General features: G+C 39.6%; 1 protein-coding gene across 1 annotated transcript; it reads right to left on the reverse strand.

The window, feature by feature from the left end:
- Nucleotides 1–2095: 2095 nt before the first annotated feature.
- Nucleotides 2096–18829, reverse strand: mbtps2 (membrane-bound transcription factor peptidase, site 2). Its single transcript, XM_044339425.1, has 11 exons — nt 18489–18829; nt 16156–16304; nt 15098–15236; nt 14302–14405; nt 12660–12787; nt 9978–10096; nt 8870–9050; nt 8385–8491; nt 6984–7182; nt 4512–4587; nt 2096–3185 (listed from the first exon to the last, which is right to left on the reverse strand). The coding sequence occupies exons 1-11, from the start codon at nt 18561–18563 to the stop codon at nt 2963–2965; spliced, it is 1500 nt and encodes a 499-aa protein (XP_044195360.1). The 5' UTR covers nt 18564–18829; the 3' UTR covers nt 2096–2962.
- Between the last annotated feature and the right edge of the window lie 2431 nt (nt 18830–21260).

Below are 21260 nucleotides of genomic sequence, written 5' to 3' on the forward strand. Positions count from 1 at the left end.
TTGACTAAAACCAGAACCTGATCCGTGTGACATTAAAGCCTGCGGACCTTGTTAGTGGCATACATGTGAAATGTGTGTGTGTGTGTAATCTCATGTACAAAACAGCAGGGTGCTCTGCTCGAAACATTTATCAGATCAGACAGTCAGTAGACCAGAACAAAATTAGACTCAAACACACACACACACACACACAGGACACTGATTACAATCGATTAATCTGATGATGATGATGATGATGTCGCCTGCCTGTAAAAACACATCAGTGTTTTTTGTCAGAATGCATCAATAGTTTCTTTGAGGAGAACTGGAGACAGAGGTGGTGATGAAAATGACACCGAGGCTCCTGATTGGTCTTCAACCTCCCCCCTACTGTGGTGAAAACTCTTTCTGCAGGTGCTCATTAGGGTTTGGGGCGTCAGCCACAAAGTCCTTATATAGACCTGACTTCCTGTGCTGCTTAAAACACCCATTCATCACTCAGACACGTCAACCACGATGCTATTGTTCACCGTTTTTGACTCACAATCACTCGTGTCCTGTCGTTATTTTTATTCTTTTAAATCTTAACTGGGACACTTTGCTCAAGTTTTAACCGTCTCCGCTCCTTTTTTAGACTCTAATTCCTCACACAGAGGAGGCAGTTGATTCATTTGATTTCGGGCCCATATCTCAGTAGGAAACAGTCATGACATGCCCTCTCCTCCTCCTCTTCATCATCCTCCCATGTCTGTTTACACAAACATGCCTCCAGGCTGTCATTAGTGCAAGATAAGCAACCGAAACACACAACATGCAAGGATGCATGAGCGAAACCACACACGTCAAAAGAGGCCAACGCCTGAACGCAGCAGGGTTCGACCCCCCGTGCATACTTACTCGATGACGAAGTCTCCGAAACGGCAACAATTTTGAACCTGCTGACAGAGGTGTCTGCTCGTCTCTGATGGTAAACACACACACATACACACCTCTGCGGCTGAGCTTAAGGCCATTCAATATTTATACGTCTGTGGGAAACACCCTTCCAAATTACAACGTGTCGTTTCTCTCGCTCACACACTCAGGAAGCGTAATCAGTGCACAACTCATTGAAAACACTAAAGTAACACTGTGGTCTGGAGCTGTTACTAAAAGTGTAGTCTTGAGGAAGACGATGTGCCGGTGCGCCGGGTATAAAATTAGAAAGGTGCTCTGCTCTGCGAGTTTCCCCAGAGGAACGTCAGGGTACCAGGATGTTTCACAGAGTTTCACAGTCTTCAAGGCTAAATACTAGAAAATGGGAGTGTGCGATATTAGAAAAATTACCAGGAGAGGAAGGAGGAACATATGGTTTTGTTCTACTAACCCTCCTCTGTGTCAGTGAGTGGGCTTTAATTGCATGGCGACCAAAAGAAATATTGTATTTACCTCTGAGCTGTATTTAACTGTGCACAAAGGCTTCTTTTACACTAACATAATAGCTCATCATTTATATAATACGTATCATTATAATCACTCTGTCCATTTATAACTTATCTACACGCACTTTGCTAATGTTTTCACTTTCTTGTCGGATGCATTTTTACTGATACTTACTCTGACAAAGGAACAATGACAATAAAACTGAATGTAATCCAAAATCTACAGAAAAAAAAAACAGCACATCAACTTTCCTCACAGAGTGTCAATGTGACCTACTGAGGATTTGAACAAAAAATTACCTAATAAAGGCCAAAGACAACTGGAACTCCTCAGCAAATGTCCTGCAGATGTGAATGTTTTTGTTCATTTGTCTTCAGCAGCAGTCAAAAGTTTGGACACACTTCCTCATTTAAAGGGATGGTAAAGTGCAACTTTTGATCGTTATGTGTCAATATAGTGACCTCTTCAGTCTGGTGACCCATTCGGGGTGAACACTCAGCCTCTTGCCCAATGCATTCTGGGATCGACTCCAACCTACTGTGACCACAGGCAGAACAGCAGATAGAAAAATGGATCGATAGATGGGATAGTGACCTTTCATTTCCTACAATAAGCAAATTATTTTAACACCACACAATAGGACCTTCTGATCCAATGAAACAGGAAACTTATTAAACTGCTTGAAAGACAGCACTTAAATAAAATCAGTCTTTTATTCAACAAGTTAGACAAATCAACTTTTACAACATGAGCACAGAGAAAGTAAATTTCCCCCACTGTAATGCCCGAGGAAGCGAAAGACACTTGACTTGAATACATCTGTTTTCTAAATAGGATGCCGACCGTTTAAAAAAAGTTGAAATGAACAGGAGTCTGTTTAATTGACTAATTAACATATTTACTTTGGAGGAGGCAGTTCATTTGAGACATGAATATTAGGTAGCGGTGTTCTTTCAACAGTGATATGGAGTAAAAAGAGTGAGGTATTGCCATGCGTTCGCCAATAAAATGAAGGGCTTTTTTTTAAAACTCCCCATCCCCCCCCCCCCCCCCACCCCCAGTTTCCACAGATGTCTCGGATTATTCTCTTGAGTTCAGAATAGCCTAACTTCTCTTCAACACACTGGAGCCAGACAATATGGCGTTTTGGAACATTTTTTTTTTTTCCCCCTTCAAACTTCAAACACATTATACTGTTCAAATTTTGGAAAGATTGTGCAGTCTTTGTAAACAGTCACATGTGACAGGGCTTAACAGCAAGTGCATTTTTATTTCTATATGTGCTTTTTGTGTGTATATGGCGGTATTAAGAAGAAGAAGAAAAAAAAAAAGTTGTTTATTGTTTTCCTTGTGGTCCAGTTAACGGCTTAAAGGCAGATTAATGTTCTGCTCAACAGTCCCCGGAAATTGGGCAGCACTTTTGGGTAACGCAGTCTGCTCGCTGTATGTTCACAGTTTAATGGTCCGCACGTCTCAGACACATCCTGAGAGAACGACTGTCGGTCCACATGGGTTTTTTTTTTTTTTCTTTCCATTCATTTACTTTAGCTAACCGCTGCGGCTACCGTGCCGTGACCATCCACAGGCCCAGTGCCACGTTGGCTGCCAGCAGGGCGCTCCCCGCCAGCAGCAGGAAGAAACCAATCAGCTCCCGCTTTTGACGGTCCGTTACCACAGTAACCAGCGTGGCCTCCAGCAAGGCGTTGAGCATCCACTGACCGTCGAGGGCGAAGCACGGTACGGAGTTGACTACGGCTAGAGCGCCGGAGAGGGAAACCACGTATCTGAGAGACAGCAGGGCTAAGGACAATAAGGACGGATTATTCATTATTCACATCTTAGGAGTTTGACCTCTTTCTGACCTTTGAATACACTTTGCTGAGTCACAGGAGGCAACTAGCATAGATAATTTGATTAGTTTTGTGCTAATTAGTAAAACTAACAAAAACAAACAATAAAAAACAGCCTGTTTAGAACAACAAGGTCTTACATGCTCTTTACATAGACAATGAGTTTGGTTGTGGATTGAGAGATTGTGTACAACTTAACATCAGATCAGCAGATGTAGGAGTGGTTGCTCGTCATTCATCACTCAACATATTTTAAACAAAAGAGTCACCATGAAGTCACCATGCTTATGCACTGATTACAGAGTCAGCTCTAAACTGCAGTGCCTTTCATGACATCATCAGTGAACTGGGAGAAAGATTAGGCCTCTATACTGGGAGTTGTACTTGTTACATGTATGTATTCCTCTAAAGTCTTGATGTATTTATGCTACAGACTCTACATGAGATTATACAAACCTGCAGTGCTGCATCGTCTCCCTTTATATTTTGTCTCTCATTATAATTGCTAATCATGCTGACACAGAATATTCTTTATATAACCCATGCCTTTGTTTCTGCCATATTACAACCCTTTCTATAAACTTAACATTCACCTCACAGTGACTTGTATTTATACAACACATTTTTCTAACATGTTTAAACTGAACTCATCACCTTAACTCACAAAAATCTTGCCATCAAACTAAATATAACCTTAACAGTGAGCTCCAGCCAGCAGCTCACAGGACACATGTGTGAATGTGTGTACCCTATTAGGTGCATAAAGGAGAAGAAGTGCAAAACATATCTAAACAGTAACTGTAGTAACTGACACAGAAAAATGGTTCAAAAAAGTGTTTTAAGTGCTGCAGCACGGCTGCAATCAGAAATGTCCACAGCTAGCAATTAAGGGTTACATCCAGCCATTCAGGCTCTGATGAGCCATCATCAGCCTTGAAGTACATCTGGTTCCTCGACTGAAGCAAGATGATTAGATGGGAAACAGGAGCCTGACATTCAAAAATAATAATGTTCAAAGGCCCTTCAAAATTATGTATTCAACAAATGTATCCATTTTTGAAGTAAGCCGTTTGCATTCAACAGACAGTAGCCAAGGACATAGATTATATTATCCTTCTCTCCTTTAAAAAGTAACATCATTTGTTTAAATTTTGGGTGAGTGACTTTGAAGAGTCGTGTTCGCTTTTTCGAAAAACCACCTCGTCATCGTCCATCATCTGATTACGACCGAGGCCAAATCCTTTAAACATGAAAGGATACTTGCAGAAGGTCTCCAAGAAGACGGGCAGATCCAGGTGGAGGAAACCGAAGCGGGGGACGAAGTTTGTCAGACTCACTGGGAAAGAAAAAAAAAAAAACACAGGAGGAGTTTATACAAACACAGTTTTAATCCGTTCATCAGTTCACGAGACATCAAGCCTCTTCCTGCTCGCTCACTGTTCATGAACGGTGAGTCAGCTCAACAGCTACACTGTAAACAGTAATTACATGAATATTACACATGTACATGCTCGTGCCTCATTCAAGGGTGGGACCGTCAGAAAAAAAGCATCTAGTTGCAACTTTGACGCTGAAAATAAAAGCTGTTTTATTTTATTTTTAGCTCCCCGAAAAAAATTCAGACCTCAGATACTTAATCATACACCTATCAGCCACAACACTGAAAAAAGCGAAAGCCTAACAGCCAAAACACAGCAGGCACGGACACCATGTGTCATGTAGGATGGGGCAGAGCGGGGTCTTTGTAGCGTGCGGTTGCGTACCAGCCATTGAGTTTAGCCAAGTGATGATGCATTTAGTTTTGCAGGGTTTGGAAGTGTAGGCTATATGAACTGGTACTGAATGAATGAACTAGATCATTTTAACTACAGGATCATGATACATGTTGATTTGATTGATTTATTTTGATGTGCAATGTAAAAAAAAAAGAAGCCCACAAGGTTGCACTGCCTCTGGTACAATGATGCAGAGGCGCCTGAGCGATGAAGCAAGTGGAGCAAATGCATCCGCATGATTCAACGAGGGGGAGCAAACTTATGGTTTTGCTTGCTCACTTTTTGTCTTTTTAAGAATAAACTTCTCATCATACAGTCCACCGCGATCAGGTGATTGTATTTAAGCAGCCTATATCAATGATCATTTTACTATTTTCAGTAATCTGATGTTTTCAGACCAGCCTTTGAGTTGGTTCAGTCCAAACCGTCGTGAGAGAGAGAGAGAGAGAACACAGCTTTTCCTCACAGCGCCAAACTGTCGGAATTAACAAACAGTTAAATGCTCAGCGGTGGAAAGTAACTCGTTTAGACTTCTGCAGAATACTCTGCGTTAGTTTCAGTTTAAGTCAGATTTAGGGTGGAATTATTTTTAAATATGATGGTGCATCACTTCGTGTAATGATCTGTCATCTGGCTGCTGTGCTTGCATTATGATTATTCTCTGACTTCCTCATACAAGTTTACTCTGAGGAGAAGTAAGGTCCAGTCCTCAACTAAAACAGCCACTTTAAGTCTTAAGGAGCAAAAATCACCTTCTGAGTTGTGCATTAAAATAGTCCTTGATTTGAGAAAATGTAGGTTAAAAGTTATGATTATTCATTCCTGTATAACATTACAGCTACATCAGCTGGTGGTGCTAATAGCTCCCAGTAGAACCAGTGTGTGGGATTAGAATTAGATAGTTAGTTTGTTATTAGATAGTTGTTGTGGGGCCATTTCATTCATCCAGAGTGTTTGTTTGTTGACTTATTGTATTGAGTAGTAGTAGCAATATTGAGAATAGCAGCCCTCAGGTTTAACATTGTTTAACCAGGTTTAATTACACAAATATGTCATTTATATAGATTGTTTGTCCTCGTTTAACCTTAAAGAGCCTGCAACCTACTAACATTTTAGGCTACATAATGTTTTTATGAATATAATTTCAAATATGAAACAGTCATTCTTCTAATAATCATTTCCTGTCCTGATCCACCCAATTATACACTGTTCTTGATGAATTCTTGGTTTTCAATCTAACTAATCTAGACTAGTGCAGGTGGCTGTTTCTTGACTTAATCCAAGAGGTTGGGTGGTGTGTATTTTTTTTTTCTTGGGGGGGGGGCGCCAAAAGCACCTAGAATGAGCCCATGAGCATCATAACTGGAGACCATGGAGCGATGGAAGAAGGTGGCCTGTTCTGATGAATAACGCAGGCCAGCAGAGGCGGTGTGATGCTCTGGGTGATGTTCTGCTGGGAAACCTTGTGTCCTGGCATCCATGTGGATGTTACTTTGACACGTACCACCTTACCTAAACAGAAGACCGAGTACACCCTGTCATGGCAACGGTATTCCCTGATAGCAGCGGCTTCTTTCAGCAGGATAATGCGCCCTGCCACACTGCAAAAAATTGTTTAGAAATGGTTTGAGAATCATGACAAAGAGTTCAAGGTGTTGCCTTGGCCTCTAAATTCCTCAGATCTGTGGGATGTGGAAAAACAAGTCCAATCCACAGAGGCCCCTCCTGGCAACCTACAGGACTTAAAGGATCTGTTGCTAATGTCGGTGCCAGATACCAGAGGACACCTTCAGAGTCCATGCCTCAACAGGTCTGAGCTGTTTTAGCGGCACAAGGGGGACCAACACAATATCAGGCAGGAGGTTTTCATGTTGTGGCTGATCGATGTGTTTTAGATCTTATTTTGTGACTCCAATATAACGATAACAATCATTTCTTACCACATATATACACTTACCTGCGTACTGAAGGTGCGGCGGATACCCCACAAACAGCATTTGTGTGTTGGGGAGGTGCGTGACACGGATGAAGCGAGTCTGGTTCTCCAGAGAGGGGGTGACGCAAACGCTGGCGGCGTGGGAGTGCGCGGCGCACTCGCTGTCGGTACGGCACACTCGCGTCCCCGTCACCATCTTACGCACCGGCATACAGGCGTACTGCGGCCACAGGATTACAGAAAGAAGGTAAATTGAACCAATCAGTTCAGCGGGAGACTTTGATAACCAACATATAAATTCTGTTGTCCAATAATGTTTTTTCCCCCCCAACTAAAAAAAAAAATGGATAGAAATCAGGTTATTTTATCTGCAGAACTTAGAAACAGTAACTCATGCATTCATTTCATCCCAGTTAGATAACTGAAATGCACTCTTCTCATGCCTCACACAACAAAACCTCAATAAACTCAATAAATTCAAAATGTAGCAGCCAGACTCATGACCAGGTCTAACAGGGGGGAACACATCACGCTGGTTTGAAGTGAATCACTTCATTGGCTCCCAGTCAGTTTTAGAATGGATTTTAAATTTTTAATGATAGCGTTAAAGGCTCGTAGGGGGGGTTAGCTCCAGAATGTATAGCTGACCTGACCCCCTACAAGCCTCAATGCAACCCGAGACCCTCTGGTAGGTCGATCCTGGTCAGTCAAACCTTAAAACTACAGGTGAGCGGGCCTTTTCTGTTTTCTGTGGAGTGACCTGCCGGAGGAGATCAGGGAAGCTAAGACATTGTCCTCTATTTTAGACTTGCTTTTTATTGATTTGGATTTGATTTGCTTATTGTCTTTATTAAAATTGTACCTTGTTATGAAAAGCACTATATAAAAAAAGCTATTATTTTAAATTATTGTTCCTGTTGTTAACTTTCTTGTTTTCTGGTTTCTTGTACTTGTGTCTCTTTATCTCTTCATGATGTTTGCTATCTTGTTTTCTCTTTTTTACATTATCTACATCCATAATAGTCCATTGTTTTAATGTTATCTTTTTCAATGACCCTGACATGTTTTTAAAGCACATTTGCAACACTGTCACACAAACATGTGGGATATTTTGCAGCCAACATACAGGAAAGCGTAAATAAATCAAAGTCAATGGAAGGACATTTGTTTTACTTTCTTCTAGTATTAAGACTTTGTGTTGTTGAAATTTGATTTTGTCGTAATTGTTTTTTTTCTGTGCATTAAATCCACATAGTTGCATACAAAGTGGCACAAAGTGCACTGAATAAAGGAAGTAATATAAATATACTTTTGTCTAAACAGGGTTGGAAACCTGCTCATATGATAAGTCAGTCACAAGCCCCAGTCTGTCTGTGTGTGTGTGTGTGTGTGTTTGTGTGTGTGTTTGTGTTTGTGTGTCACCTCTCTCTCTCTGTTGTTCCTGCTCTGTGGTTTGATGTAAGAGAAGCAGAGGTCTGTCAGGCTGTTGTTGCTGCAGCAGTCCATCGTTCCATCCAATCGCTTGAAAGCTACAGAGAGAAAGAGAGAGAGAGAGAAAAAAAAAGATGGATGGAGGAGAGAGAGAGAGAGAGGGTAGCGGATTGATTAGATTTGTGTGTCGGGCTGGAAAACAAATATCAGACACGTTTCTTTCTTTTTTTAGGTAAATATAGTCGCAGCTGATGATTAGAGACGAACAGAGAATCACACACGTTATGACATTACTCAGATTATTCTGCTGACTTCTGATATGACCTCAGGCGTTACAGGAAGTCACACAAACTGACTTTGCTGATTGTATACTATTAATATGCAGATGTTTTCATTTTTATTAAGGTTTACATAGTCTCTGCATAGTCTATATATATACACTCCAGACCTTTGTGCTGTACAAACAGTACGCCCACCTCGTCCGTGAGCCCAGCTGGGCTGCAGGCTGGCGACGGGGACACAGTATCCGGTCTGCGGGGTGTGGGAGAGGTGAGACAGGCAGCTGCTCCAGTCCTCCACTCCTTTGACCGGACAGTCCTCCAGCCCCGTCACTATGTCCCCGACTGATAGGCCCCTGGGACCGTCAGCCGCAGAGCCCTGGTCCGACCCACACGAACAGAAAAATGTCAAAAAAGGTCACAAAAAAAAAAAAAAAAAGCATTGTTTTTATGGTTTGAATCCTGCAATCTTGCAACGCTGGGGAAAAAAATTCTGTTGTAGACGGGGAACTGACAAACACGCTTTTCCCCCTCGCCAACTGCTGCCAAAGAGTCCTTGAGCAACACCGGACTACTTCTGTGTGGCTGTGTGAATTACTGAGTGCATGCTTGTGCAAAGATGAAAATGCGCATTCGTGCCTGCTAAACCTAGCCAGGATCAAGGTTAGAAAATAAATAATATATCACTGCAACACTGGGAGGAAAAAAAAAAACATGAGAAAACAGTGAAGCAGTGGAATGTAATACTCACACAGGAGCTGAAAATGACATTTTGACACAATGTCAACCTGAAAATAAAATGTTCCTCACAGTGTGACTCACTGGGTTAAAGGATGGTGGTTTTCTATATTTTTCTTATTGTCAACAAATCTCATGTGCAGAGCAAAACCGACAATTATCTAAGTATTTGTTTTTGTGCTACATTTCTCAAAGAACTTCAGTACAAAGTCGAGAGGTTGCGATAAGTAGCGCGACAAGCTAATGAAGCTCTGTAAACTGAACCGCATTCCAGCACATTTTCACCAGCGTCTGCCTTACAAGGACTGAAGATGTGATTACCGGTATTTATCTTTGGAGCCGTTTCTAAACAAACTAGCGTCCTCAAAAGCCCTTTTGAGGTGAAGGAACATGTTAACCAGTGTAACCGTGTGGCTCATTTATGTGTTTTTAATAGTTTTTAGACAACGACGGAGGTCTACAGCACAGAGGATCGGGCTTTGGATATGCACACACACACAATACTTGTAAGTATTCATTGTTGGTTTGATTCTGCACGTGACAATAAGAAAAAACCTGTTACACTGACCTGCACGACTTCAGTGACCAGCGCCCCGGCACCGGTGGAGTACATGGGAAACAGAAAGAGAGGTAACAGGAAGAGGACGGCTAACGCTGCCACACACAGAACGAAGTTGTGCCACACTCCTGAGGAGAGAGAGAGAGGAAAGAAAACGTCTTTAAAATCTTCACATTTTTGCTTTAAGTTTAATTAAATTCTTTGTTTGGATTGACATTTCTGACCTTTTAAAACATCTGTTAAGAATTATAACCTGTAAAGTTACCACTTCAAAAGCCAAACACACTAGGATTGTATGATAGAGTCCATGTATACTGTTGTAACAACCATTATGTGTGTTCTCCACATATCTGGACAGTAGGATGTTATGGAAAAAACTGCTCACTGCTCACTAAAAATAACTGTATATACCATCTCAATTATACAGGACGACACAGTCGCTCTCCAAAAAACCATGAGGGGGAAAATCTAATTGCCTGCTGAAGTCAAGGCACAACTTTTAGTTCTTATTTCTACAGGATTTGGTGCAAATCCGCCATACAAACACGGTGACAGCAGCATCGGGCGCCGGGCTGGACGAGAATATCTGGTAAGAAGAAAATGAATAGTTGAAGATATCTTGAGGAAACTCTTTCCTCTTGGGAAAGACTGTACTTTTTTTCAGTCTGCTGGTTACTACATACAAATTACAGTGGAAAAAAAAAAAGAATGATTTAAAGGTTTTTTTAATTTTAGGGCATAAAGGGCAGCATAAAACATAATGTGTATGTGTGATATTTACTTTATAAGGTAAACAAAACTATTAAAAGTTGCGTCATCCGTCTCTACCAGAAGAAATAATAAACATGTTATGTGAGAGAACCCCCCTGCGTATGGCACGATCTCCGCTGTGGAGAGAGGAGGACGGAGACAGAGACTGATAAATAAACACAGCATGCTGTTATGTCACCACTCCCCCATGGGAACAGCATCTCTCTCTCTCTCTCTCTCTCTATCTGTCTCTCTCTCGTTTGTCATATGACTTGATAGGACGTCTCGGTTTTATGCCTGCAGTCACCAGCAGAGTTATTTTCTTGTTGTATTAAGGAAAGGAAAAGCCTGGAGGAAAGTAAAGTCTCTGACTAAAGATACAGATGCTTTTCACAGCAGCCCTTCACTGCCCTCTGAAGGCTTCTGACCGCAAAGGGGAACTTCAATTGTATTGCTTTTTAATTAAAGGTGCAGTGTGTAAGATTTATGGCATCTAGCAGTGAGGTTATAGATTGCAACCAACTAAATATCCCCACCCCCCCTCCCCTTCAAAGTGGGTAGAAGAACCTACAGTGGCTATGAAACTCACGAAACACGCAAAAGACCCTCTCTAGAGCTGGTTTGTCCATTCTGGGCTACTGTAGAAACATGGCAGTGATATAAAGGGCTCATTCTAAGGTAACGAAAACAAAATGATTGTTATTTTCAGGTGATTATACACTAATTAAAACACACTTATGAATATTATATTCCATTTCTGCCGAGTCCGTTCCGCTAGATGCCACTAAATTCTACACACTGCACCTTTAAAGTCTCTCTCCACTCAAAAATGTGTTTTTTGCTTATTGTTACTTCAGTTGGATGTTTGTGCAGAATGATGTTTGTTTTCACATTCATCTGTTGAGAGTGGAAAGTTTCTCTGTGTTCACTGAAAATCTGAGTTTGAGGCGTTTGAGTCGCCTACGAGCGCGATTGGTGACATCACAGCTCGTTTGGAGACGATTCTGGTCCGACGTTCGACTTACATGAGTGTGATGTGGAAACTTGAAGCTTCCAGTAAACAAACACTGAGAATGAACTTTCCAGTTCAGTAGAGAGACATGTTGTATCCAGCGGTTAAACTTTTGAAATGAAAAATATTTGTGCATTTATAGATTATGGAATTTTTAATGAGGGAGAAAAAAAAAATACAAAAATGTGTTGACAATTAACAGAACACATGTCCACAATATGCATAACACATAACGAGCAAACTGTTTACCATCAATGGTAAGAAATTCACTTTTCACAGAGGGTACTTTTTGCCTCTTTCAGGCAGCTTTTTCTCACTTTTCAGGTGATTTTACTCAACTTTTAACTCAATATTGACAAATCAACACTCAGTTTGCAGCACTAAGGTTTTTAATTTCTTTTCCACTTCTGGAAACTGTCACAAGAAGACAGTACTGGTGTTTTCCTCTTTGATCTTTCACTAAATTGACTGCTGAGTTTTAACAATACTGGTCCTCAAGGATGTTTATATGATGTGATTTTTTTTCCTGCTGCTTCTTCAAGCTGCCTACTTGAAAGCTTTCTGATGAAAAACTGCAGCAGTTTTCTTTTACAGACACCACTGGAAGTAATCAACCATTACTGGCCAGTTACCTACGTTGGCCTGTAGGGGACATAAGTCACATTCATGCATGAATAACTGCCATCTCTACCGATCAATTCATCAAAAATCAAATTTTCTTAATTGCAGACTGAAATGATTTGATGTGAAGCAGCTGTCAGAAATAAAAGACCTTGGAGTGACCTTCACGGGCAAAACAGTAAGTATTTAACAAAACGCTCATAATAATTGTGATTAATAGTTGTGATCACATTTGCTTGCGAAACAATCAGGATTATGGTCTGTGCTGTGAGGAGTTATCAGGAGGGATCTGCATAGAAACAACTCACCGGCACAGAAGATGCGCAGCTGCTGAGTGGGTGATATAAGGTTGAGATGTGTGGTGAAGAGGTCCACGAACGCACCGGGATACACCACGAACACAAACATCCCGAAGCCATTCACACGCACCTGCTCCCTGGAGGAACATGAGAGGACGTTAAGCACAAGTGTGCAGGATGAGGATGTGTTTATTTACTAAAAAAACTGATTCATCGCACAATTTGCTGTGATTAATAGCGATTAATTAAGTTTTTTCTTCTTAATTTCTGAATTTCAAAACCATCAAGGCCATTAAAAATGAGATATTAGCTTACAAGGCAATCATTTCTTACATGCGCTAATATAAATGAGCCCGCTACAGCCTTTGAAAAGCAGTAATGTGTTAATCGCATTAATTTTTTTTTACGTGTTAAATATTTCCAAAATGAACGTGTTAATTTTGAGAGCACTATTATTTACACACCAGTGACACATCTGCAAAAACACTTGAGTGTGCAGCTAATGAGCCTTGTTCCCAGTTTAAATGAACCAAATGACAAATCAGCGCTAGTACAGCTTTTAGTGTAATTATATTTTACTGCTTTCAATCAATCAATTAATCACTTTATTTGTCCCTGAGGGGCAATCGGTCGTGCGACAGTGTAACACAGGATAACAAGACAAAGCACATTAACTCAACATATGAATATAAAAATATCAGAATACAAAAGAAAGCAGAGTACACACATTAAAACACATTAAAACAATATAAATATAGACATAATAATAAAAGATTTGGGTCCTGAGGAGGTTTCTTCTCCTCACAGAGCTGAGAGACGGCCGAGAGGATGAAAGAGTTTTAGTTTCTGTTAGTTTTTGCTAATTAGACTCTAAAAAGAGAAGCAGAAGGTAAGATCTGAAACTCTGGATGTATATGTAGAGGATGGGAGCTGTCAGCCTGAACAGACTAATTACCCGTCTATATTATTATTAAAAGAAAAGGAAAGGAGCATCTCTTTTAAGACTTGTTTCCAGTTGTTATGTTTCCTGCTATAAGTGGACACTGATCACTGCAGTTCAAAGTTAAGAAGCTCCTGTGTGATGACAGGATATAATAATATATAATAATAAAAAGAAAAATGGAGAGAAAACACATAAAAGCTGCTGGTCACGCAACTCATGACTAACAATGTCAGAAAACAGTGAAAAATGAAATTTACTACTTCCCAGATCCCACAGTTATGTTCTGTCTGACTACAAAAGCAATAAACACATAAACTACAGAGTGTTTGTGCTGCAGCTGCTATTTTTTAATTACATTTCATGACATTTTTGCAATATTAGTAGCAGTTGTGCACTAGTAGTAGTCATAGTGTTTTAATTAATTAGACCGTTTTGAGAAATAAACACACAGAGCTATGAGGGATGAGATCAGCTTTAGAGTTGTTCCCTGCTGTAGCTGCTCCCGATAGTCACCTAAAAAAGCTCACAAAATAGCTAAAACCCTTTAATCCCCTTCTTTATTTACATGCACTGGCATCGGTCACCTCTGTCCTATTTCTCTGTCTTAATGGACGGTGGAGGCTCTTCACCCTGCTTGTTGACAAGGCAACAGATTGTGTTATGACGTGTGTGTGTGTGAGTGTGTGTGTGTGTGTGAGTGTGTTTTACCTCAATGCTGCCACCGCGTGGCCCAGCTCATGTATAACTCCGCTGAGCAGCAGGGCGATGAAGAAGTAGGCCAGCTGACTGGTTGGCAGATTGACACCTGGGACCTAAAGAGGAGAAACATCGAGACGACAAGACAAACATCCTTCATCATCACCGTCTTCAGGAGGACATTTTTGCTTATTTCAGAGATTTTTTTTTAACCTTCTTGATGTGATTTTATCTTTTCCTTTTATCATACTATGACGTAATTTATCTGCCCTGCAGATTTGGCAAATAAACACTCCGTTTGTATGACTAATCTGTATTTAAATCTTTCCTTTCCACCCTTTTTTTTTTTTGTCTCCTCTTCCATATTAATTGTTTCGTGTTTTGCTGAAGCTGTGGTTTCTGTGTGGTTTTTCCTCCGCTGCTGGCTGTGTGCTGCAGGATGAATACTTAGTTATAAATGGCCTCGTAATAGCTTCCCATGAATCACCTGCAGTGGTCCGATGGGGATAGTGCTCATGTTAATGTGCGGCTATTTGACACCTCAATGAATAAAAAGTGAACAGGAGGGAAATGCTAAATAAGAGCCCTACTCATAACTGGGGGCATTTTTCACCCCCCCCCCTTGTTTGAATTGAACAGGTTTGAACTTTGAAAGGCATTTCTGCTCTGAGCTGCTGTTAGTTACCGCAAAACCCTTATAATACCATTTTAACCGAATATTTGCTAGAAAGAACAATTTGTTGGATGTTTCATGTAAATCTACACACTTAAAATACGCTCACAAACGCGCGTAACCGTGTGTACGTACCACCACCTGCAGGGTCTGCTGACCTCCCATGCGAGGGTTGTCTGTGGTCATCTGAGCCAGCGTCTGCTGCAGCGTCTTTATCAGCAGCACCACTGACCCCAGCATGGCAACTATACCGAACACCAGACCGCTGCTGAACCTGGAGGAGAGATAGAATCGATGTAACAGAGCAATTATCCTGAGAGGTGTAATCTAGCCGAACTTTATTAGGCTATAAATGTGATATAATCATCCGAAAAACAAAATTAAGTGCAAGTGCGGAAAAGACGTAGACATGGAATCCACAACACAAAGGTTATAAAGGCTTTTTTTTTTCATAAAACTCTACAATAAAAGACGATCAAATAGTGGTGAGATATTAAAGGAAGAGGGGTCTGGAGAAGATAAGTCGGCCGTTAGAGTTACTTCATAGGTGAGAAAAGTTTCCAGCAGCTCTACGACTAAATTGGAAGCAACTTGGCAGTTTTGACTTTTATACTGGACTGGCTACCATTTAAAATGTTTTCCATACTGGGCACTTTGACGACTGATTCCTCAATGATAATGTTTCAATAACTTTTTATTCTAATACAGTCTAACTATTGTCTTTCCTGTCAGAAATCTTCAACTTGACATGTTGTTTTGCTTTCTAATAAAATCTTGAATCTTTTTAAATTTGCCATCTTCAGGGCAGTCTTGTCGATTATTACAAAGGTTCAAAGGTTCAATTTATTCAACCATAAAAGGATGGAAGTTACAGCGCCTCCATGTCCTTATCAACCGCTGCTGATTACCAACACTCAGTAAATAAATACAGACATGTAAACCAGCAATAAATACAACATAAAAATAGATGACAATATAAAAGTTGAATGGGTTCAATCCTTACAACGTTCTGGTTATACTGCCGCATCTCCTGTGTACGATAAGTCGAAACGTCTGCTGTGAAAAAGGGTTAAAAATATCTAAAACTTCTCTCTAAAGGAGCATAAAAACCTCAGTGAAGGTGCAGTAAAAAAAGCAAAAACAGTCGGGAGTAGTAAGTGTTCGTTAAGGAGTCGTTACAGAGCGATCCTCACCACAGGTAGAGGGCTCGGGGGTTGATGCGTGCGCAGTACGCGAAAAGCCGGTTGAACATGGTGGTCTGCCATCTCACGTGGAAAGGGGACAGCATCAGCCCTCGACTCGCCAGCCATGACTCGTAGCTGATCCGGTGTGTCGATGACGACTGCGGGAGTCAATGGAAAAGTGGAAAATGTTATCGAAAAGCGCACTCTCTGAGTCAATGCATTCCTGGAGGTCAGTGTTGTGATTAAAACCCCATCAATACTGGATTTCTATTTAAGAGTTTAAAATTCCTGTTAATAATGTATAGCTGATGTTCTTTTTTTTAACATATACACATAAAACTAGAACATATTTTTTATTAGAGCTGTGACAATTGGTCTATTAATCAATTAGTCAATAGACAGAAAATTAATCTGCAATACTGATGATTTTTGAAGCAAATATGCTAAGAAATGTGCTGGTTTTGGCTTCTAAAATGTGATAATCTTATGCTTTTCTTTGTCATACATGATAGTAAACATAATATATTTGGGTTTTGGACTGTTGTTTGGACAAAATAAGAAATTTAAAGATGTAAAAACTGACTGTTTAAATTAATCATCAACTATTTTGAAAATCAATTAATATTCTGGTCTATTTCCTGGTTTATTTAGTCCTCTATGATAGTTGACTGGGTATTTTTTGGGTTGTGGACTGTTGGTTTTCTGTTCAACATCTACATGCTCCCACTAGCTCAGATTACGGGAAACAATAAAATACGTTACCACAGTTATGCAGATGACACACAAATTTACATGACCGTATCACCAGGGGACTATGGTCCAATACAAGCGCTGAGTAAGCGCATTGAACATATCAATGATTGGATGTGCCAGAATTTTCTTCGGTTAAACAAAGACAAAACTGAATTAATTGTTTTTTGGAGCCAAGGAAGAATGTTTAAAAGTCAGCTTCAATCAGTGATGTTAAAAACTACAAACCGAGCCAGAAATCTTGGTGTAGTCATGGACTCAGACCTGAATTTCAACATTAAGACAATTACAAAGTCAGCCTACTATCACCTGAAGAATATATCAAGAATTAAAGGACTTATTTCTCAGCAGGATTTGGAAAAACTTGTCCATGCGTTTATCTTCAGTAGACTTGACTACTGTAACACTGTCTTCACAGGTCTCCCTAAAAAAGTTTTATCTGTCTTATTCCCTTTTTAGCTTCTTTTTTATTTCCAAATTAAACACTTTTTAATTGTTTTTATGTCTTTTTACTTGTGTTGCTTTTATATTCTATTTTAATGCCTTTCATGCTTTATGTAAAGCACTTTGAATTGCCTTGTTGTTGAAATGTGCTACACAAATAAACTTGCCTTGTTAAAGATTTGTGACCAGTACTGAGTGGGAAACTGCAGAAGGCCTCAAAAGGTGAACACTGGTTACCAGTGGTGAAAGAAGTATTTGGATCCTTTACTTAAGTAAAAGAACCGATAAAGCAATGTAAAAATAAAAGTAGTGGTTTGGTCCCTCTGACTGATATATTATTATATATGACATCATTAGATTATTAATAGTGAAGCATCAGTGTTAGAGCAGCATGTTACTGTTGTAGCTGCTGGAGGTGGAGCTAGTTTCAACTACTTTATATACAGTTAGCTAGTTTAGTCCAGTGGTTCCCAACCTAGGGGTCGGGCCCCTCCAAAGGGTCAGCAGATAAATCTGAGGGGTCGTGAGATGATTAATGGGAGAGGAAAGAAGAAAAAAACAAAGTTCTGATACACAAATCTGTTTTCAGTTTTTGGACTTTTTCTCTAATCTTTGATTTTTTGGTGAAAAATGAAAGCATGTGAGAAGTTTAGAGGGAAAAATCACTATTTGGTGGAGCTGTTAACAACTCATAGACATGTGAAATGTGACCCCGACTACACACTGCTTTTTGTAAGATGTCAAAAGCAAAAAAGGTTGGAAACCACTGGTTTCATCTTTAATGATGTGTTGTATTTTAAAAGCTTGTTATATTATCCTTTGTGTCAAATCTTCATCTGAAAAGTAACTAAAGCTGTCAAATAAATGTAGTGGAGTAGAAAGTACAATATTTCCCTCTGAAATGTAGTGGAGTGGACGTTTAAAGTAGCAGAAATACTCAAGTAAAGTACAATTACCTTCAAAATTGTACTAATTAATATATACAGGTGATTAAACCTGTTACATCCCCCTATGACAACGTAGCACATCTTGTTGCATCACTGCGTTAGCTAGGGCTACTTGATGCAGCCTCTGTATCTCTTTAAAGTTACACTCCCCCCCATGTAGGGCTGCTTGCAGCTTATTTAAGACCATAAACATGTATTCACCCTCAGCAGTGTGTCGGCGAGATACACTGCACACCAGGCTGCCACCACACACACCAGCAGAGGCACAGGGATCATGGTGCATCAACAGTCACTCCGCGGAGACGATGAAACCAAAACTGCGCCGTCTCCATTGCCCCGTGCGCCCGCTGTTTGTCCCGCAGTTAACCGCCGGTACACATGTTTAACACTTCATTACAGTGTAAATATTGTTTTACACTAAATGTGAGGTAATAAGATACAGGGTTTGTTTACAGAGATGCCGTGAATGGAAGATGGGAAAGACCCGTTAGCGTTGTCAGTACACACACTTCCTGGTTGTTCTTCTTCTTCTACGAGTTTAAAGGTGCATTACCGCCACCTGCTGGACTGGAGTGTGGAACAAGAGACTGGCAGACAACAACAACAAACAAATAAAATAGATTCAATTCTCTCTATTAAACCTGTTACCTTACAGATCCCCTCCAGACATGTATTAAGACATCTAAAAAATATTCTTATTGGAACAATAATGTGTGTCTGATATTGTTTTTCCATTAAAAAAAAGTATAATTACCATGTTAAAATCCTTAATCTAGACTCTGTATTTTATTTTAGAAGTTTAACTGCTGGATACAAGATTTCTAATACTTAACTGTAAAATGCATTCTCAGTGTTTGTGCACTGGAGGCTTCAAGTTTCCATGTCACACTTGTGTAAGTTGAATATTGGACCAGTATTGGCTACCAAACTAGTTGTGATGTCACAAATCATGCTCGTAGGCCCGCCTCTTAAAGTCAGATTTTCAGTGAGCACAGAAAAACTTTCCCTCTTCAGCAGACAAATGTGAAAACAGCTTTCTCGTGTCAAACTTTGCACATACTGTACATCATTCTGCTCAAAGCTCAAACATCCATCTGTAGGAACAAGAAGAAAAACACATTTTTGATTGAAGGGGGACTTTAATATATTTAACTGTACATATACATCCTGTTAATACACACACATAGTTTATTTACACTCAATTTTATATTTATATCTACATCTGTATCCATACTTCTATTTATATTCTCCTTTTTTGCACACACACAGTTTTTATCATGCCAATATGCAAGCACAAAAGTACACTTGCACAGAAATGTAGATTACTGTCCCCTTTCTTACACTGTTATGTTTGTGTTTATGTTTACTGTTTAATATTGATGTTTATTGCTTTTTCTGTTGACATCTGAACCACATTGAATTCCTTGTTCTTGGCGATATCAAATCTGATTCTTCTGATTCTAATGTGATGTTATGCTTTGCTTCTTTTAATGCTGATACTTTCTTTCCTCCACATGTTGAACAGATTCAGGCTGATTACAATGCGTGCATGATCCAGTTGGGTATCTACCTATTTTATGAAGTGTCTGATTAAGTCCTGTGTGCCCTATCCTTAGATCGGAAATAATTGTGTCTTCACTTTGGTTCCTGCCCAGCTTCCTCCCAGTACCAACATGTTTCTGTATATTATAGAGATGTTTTCTTGTGTCATTGATGTCCCAGTATTCTTGCCAGACCTTTTGCATTTGACTCTTAATGATAGTTTTGACCTCAGTTTTACTCAAAGGAACCTTCATACTGACTGACTGTGATTTAAGTGATTATTTAGCCATTATATCCACACCCTCGTTTCCTTCCACACCTAAAGGATCCCAAATGAAGCAAACTGTCAAACCCTTATTGTGTAATCAGTGTATTATATGATGTACTTCAAACAGAATATCTTATCTGCATGATTTCCTGAGCCTGATGCTTGTGAGTGCTGATAAACTATCAGAAGTAATTAATGCATTATTTTGATTGTTTTCCTCCACCCATTTCTGGTGGCTCGTCTTATACTTCTTTGTGTTCTCATGACAAAGTGCAGCCAAAAGGAGCACTAACGCCACCAAGTGTTGAACAACAGAACATTCCTTGTTGTTCATTCCCTTTAAAGAAAAGGAAAATATTTGTGAAAATTGCATCTTCTGAGCTCTTTTAGAAGATTTTAAAACCTGTTTGTTCAGTCAGTTAATAATTTGTCACTAGTATAATCCCCATACACTCACAACAAGCACTTTATTAGGAACATTAATACAATTCAACAGCTCTGCTATACATTCTAGGTTAATGAAGCAATTATACGTTTTTCAGTTTTTGTTTACGTTGTCAGAAAAGTGATAATTCTACTTTATCTTTGTTATTGAGGTCATAGTGAGTGGTGGTGGTGAACTGGAGTGCATTATATTGAAAGATGTTCCTAATATTTTGTCCACCACACTAAGATACATGAGGGTAGCAAAATATTAGGAACACTTTTCAATATAATTCACTCCAGTAAACCACGACCACCTGCCACTACGACCTCAATAACAAACTAGAACTATCACCTTTCTGACAATGTCAACAAAAACTGAAAATGTATAAGCTTCATAAAAGTAGAATTTATGGAAGAGCTGTTGCATTAGATTGTATAAATATTCTATTCTAAATGTGCAGTGTATTATCGTACATTTATATCATCAAAGGGTGTATTTTCTGCAAATAGTATATTCAAGTCTCTATTCTAATTGTATTTATTTATTGTAATTCTATTATAAATAAGTCTATAAAGTTCTTGTATATATATTTTTCCTTTAATCTATCTATCTATCTATCTATCTATCTATCTATCTATCTATCTATCTCTCATCTCTCTATCTATCTATCTCTCTATCTATCTATCTATCTCATCTCTCTCTCTATCTATCTCTCTCTCTATCTATCTATCTATCT

This window comes from Thunnus albacares, chromosome 21 (assembly GCF_914725855.1).
Source record: "Thunnus albacares chromosome 21, fThuAlb1.1, whole genome shotgun sequence".
Lineage (NCBI taxonomy): Eukaryota > Metazoa > Chordata > Actinopteri > Scombriformes > Scombridae > Thunnus > Thunnus albacares.

What these genes read in the sequence shown, in the direction of transcription:
- mbtps2 (XM_044339425.1), bottom strand. Translation starts at nt 18,563, where the DNA reads ATGATCCCTGTGCCTCTGCTGGTGTGTGTGGTGGCAGCCTGGTGTGCA. An exon ending in TGGTCACTGAAGTCGTGCAG is followed by an intron (nt 9,051 to 9,977) that starts GTCAGTGTAACA and finishes GGGTCGGACCAG; the next exon opens with GGCTCTGCGGCTGACGGTCC. An exon ending in CAGCTGGGCTCACGGACGAG is followed by an intron (nt 8,492 to 8,869) that starts GTGGGCGTACTG and finishes TTCTCTCTGTAG; the next exon opens with CTTTCAAGCGATTGGATGGA.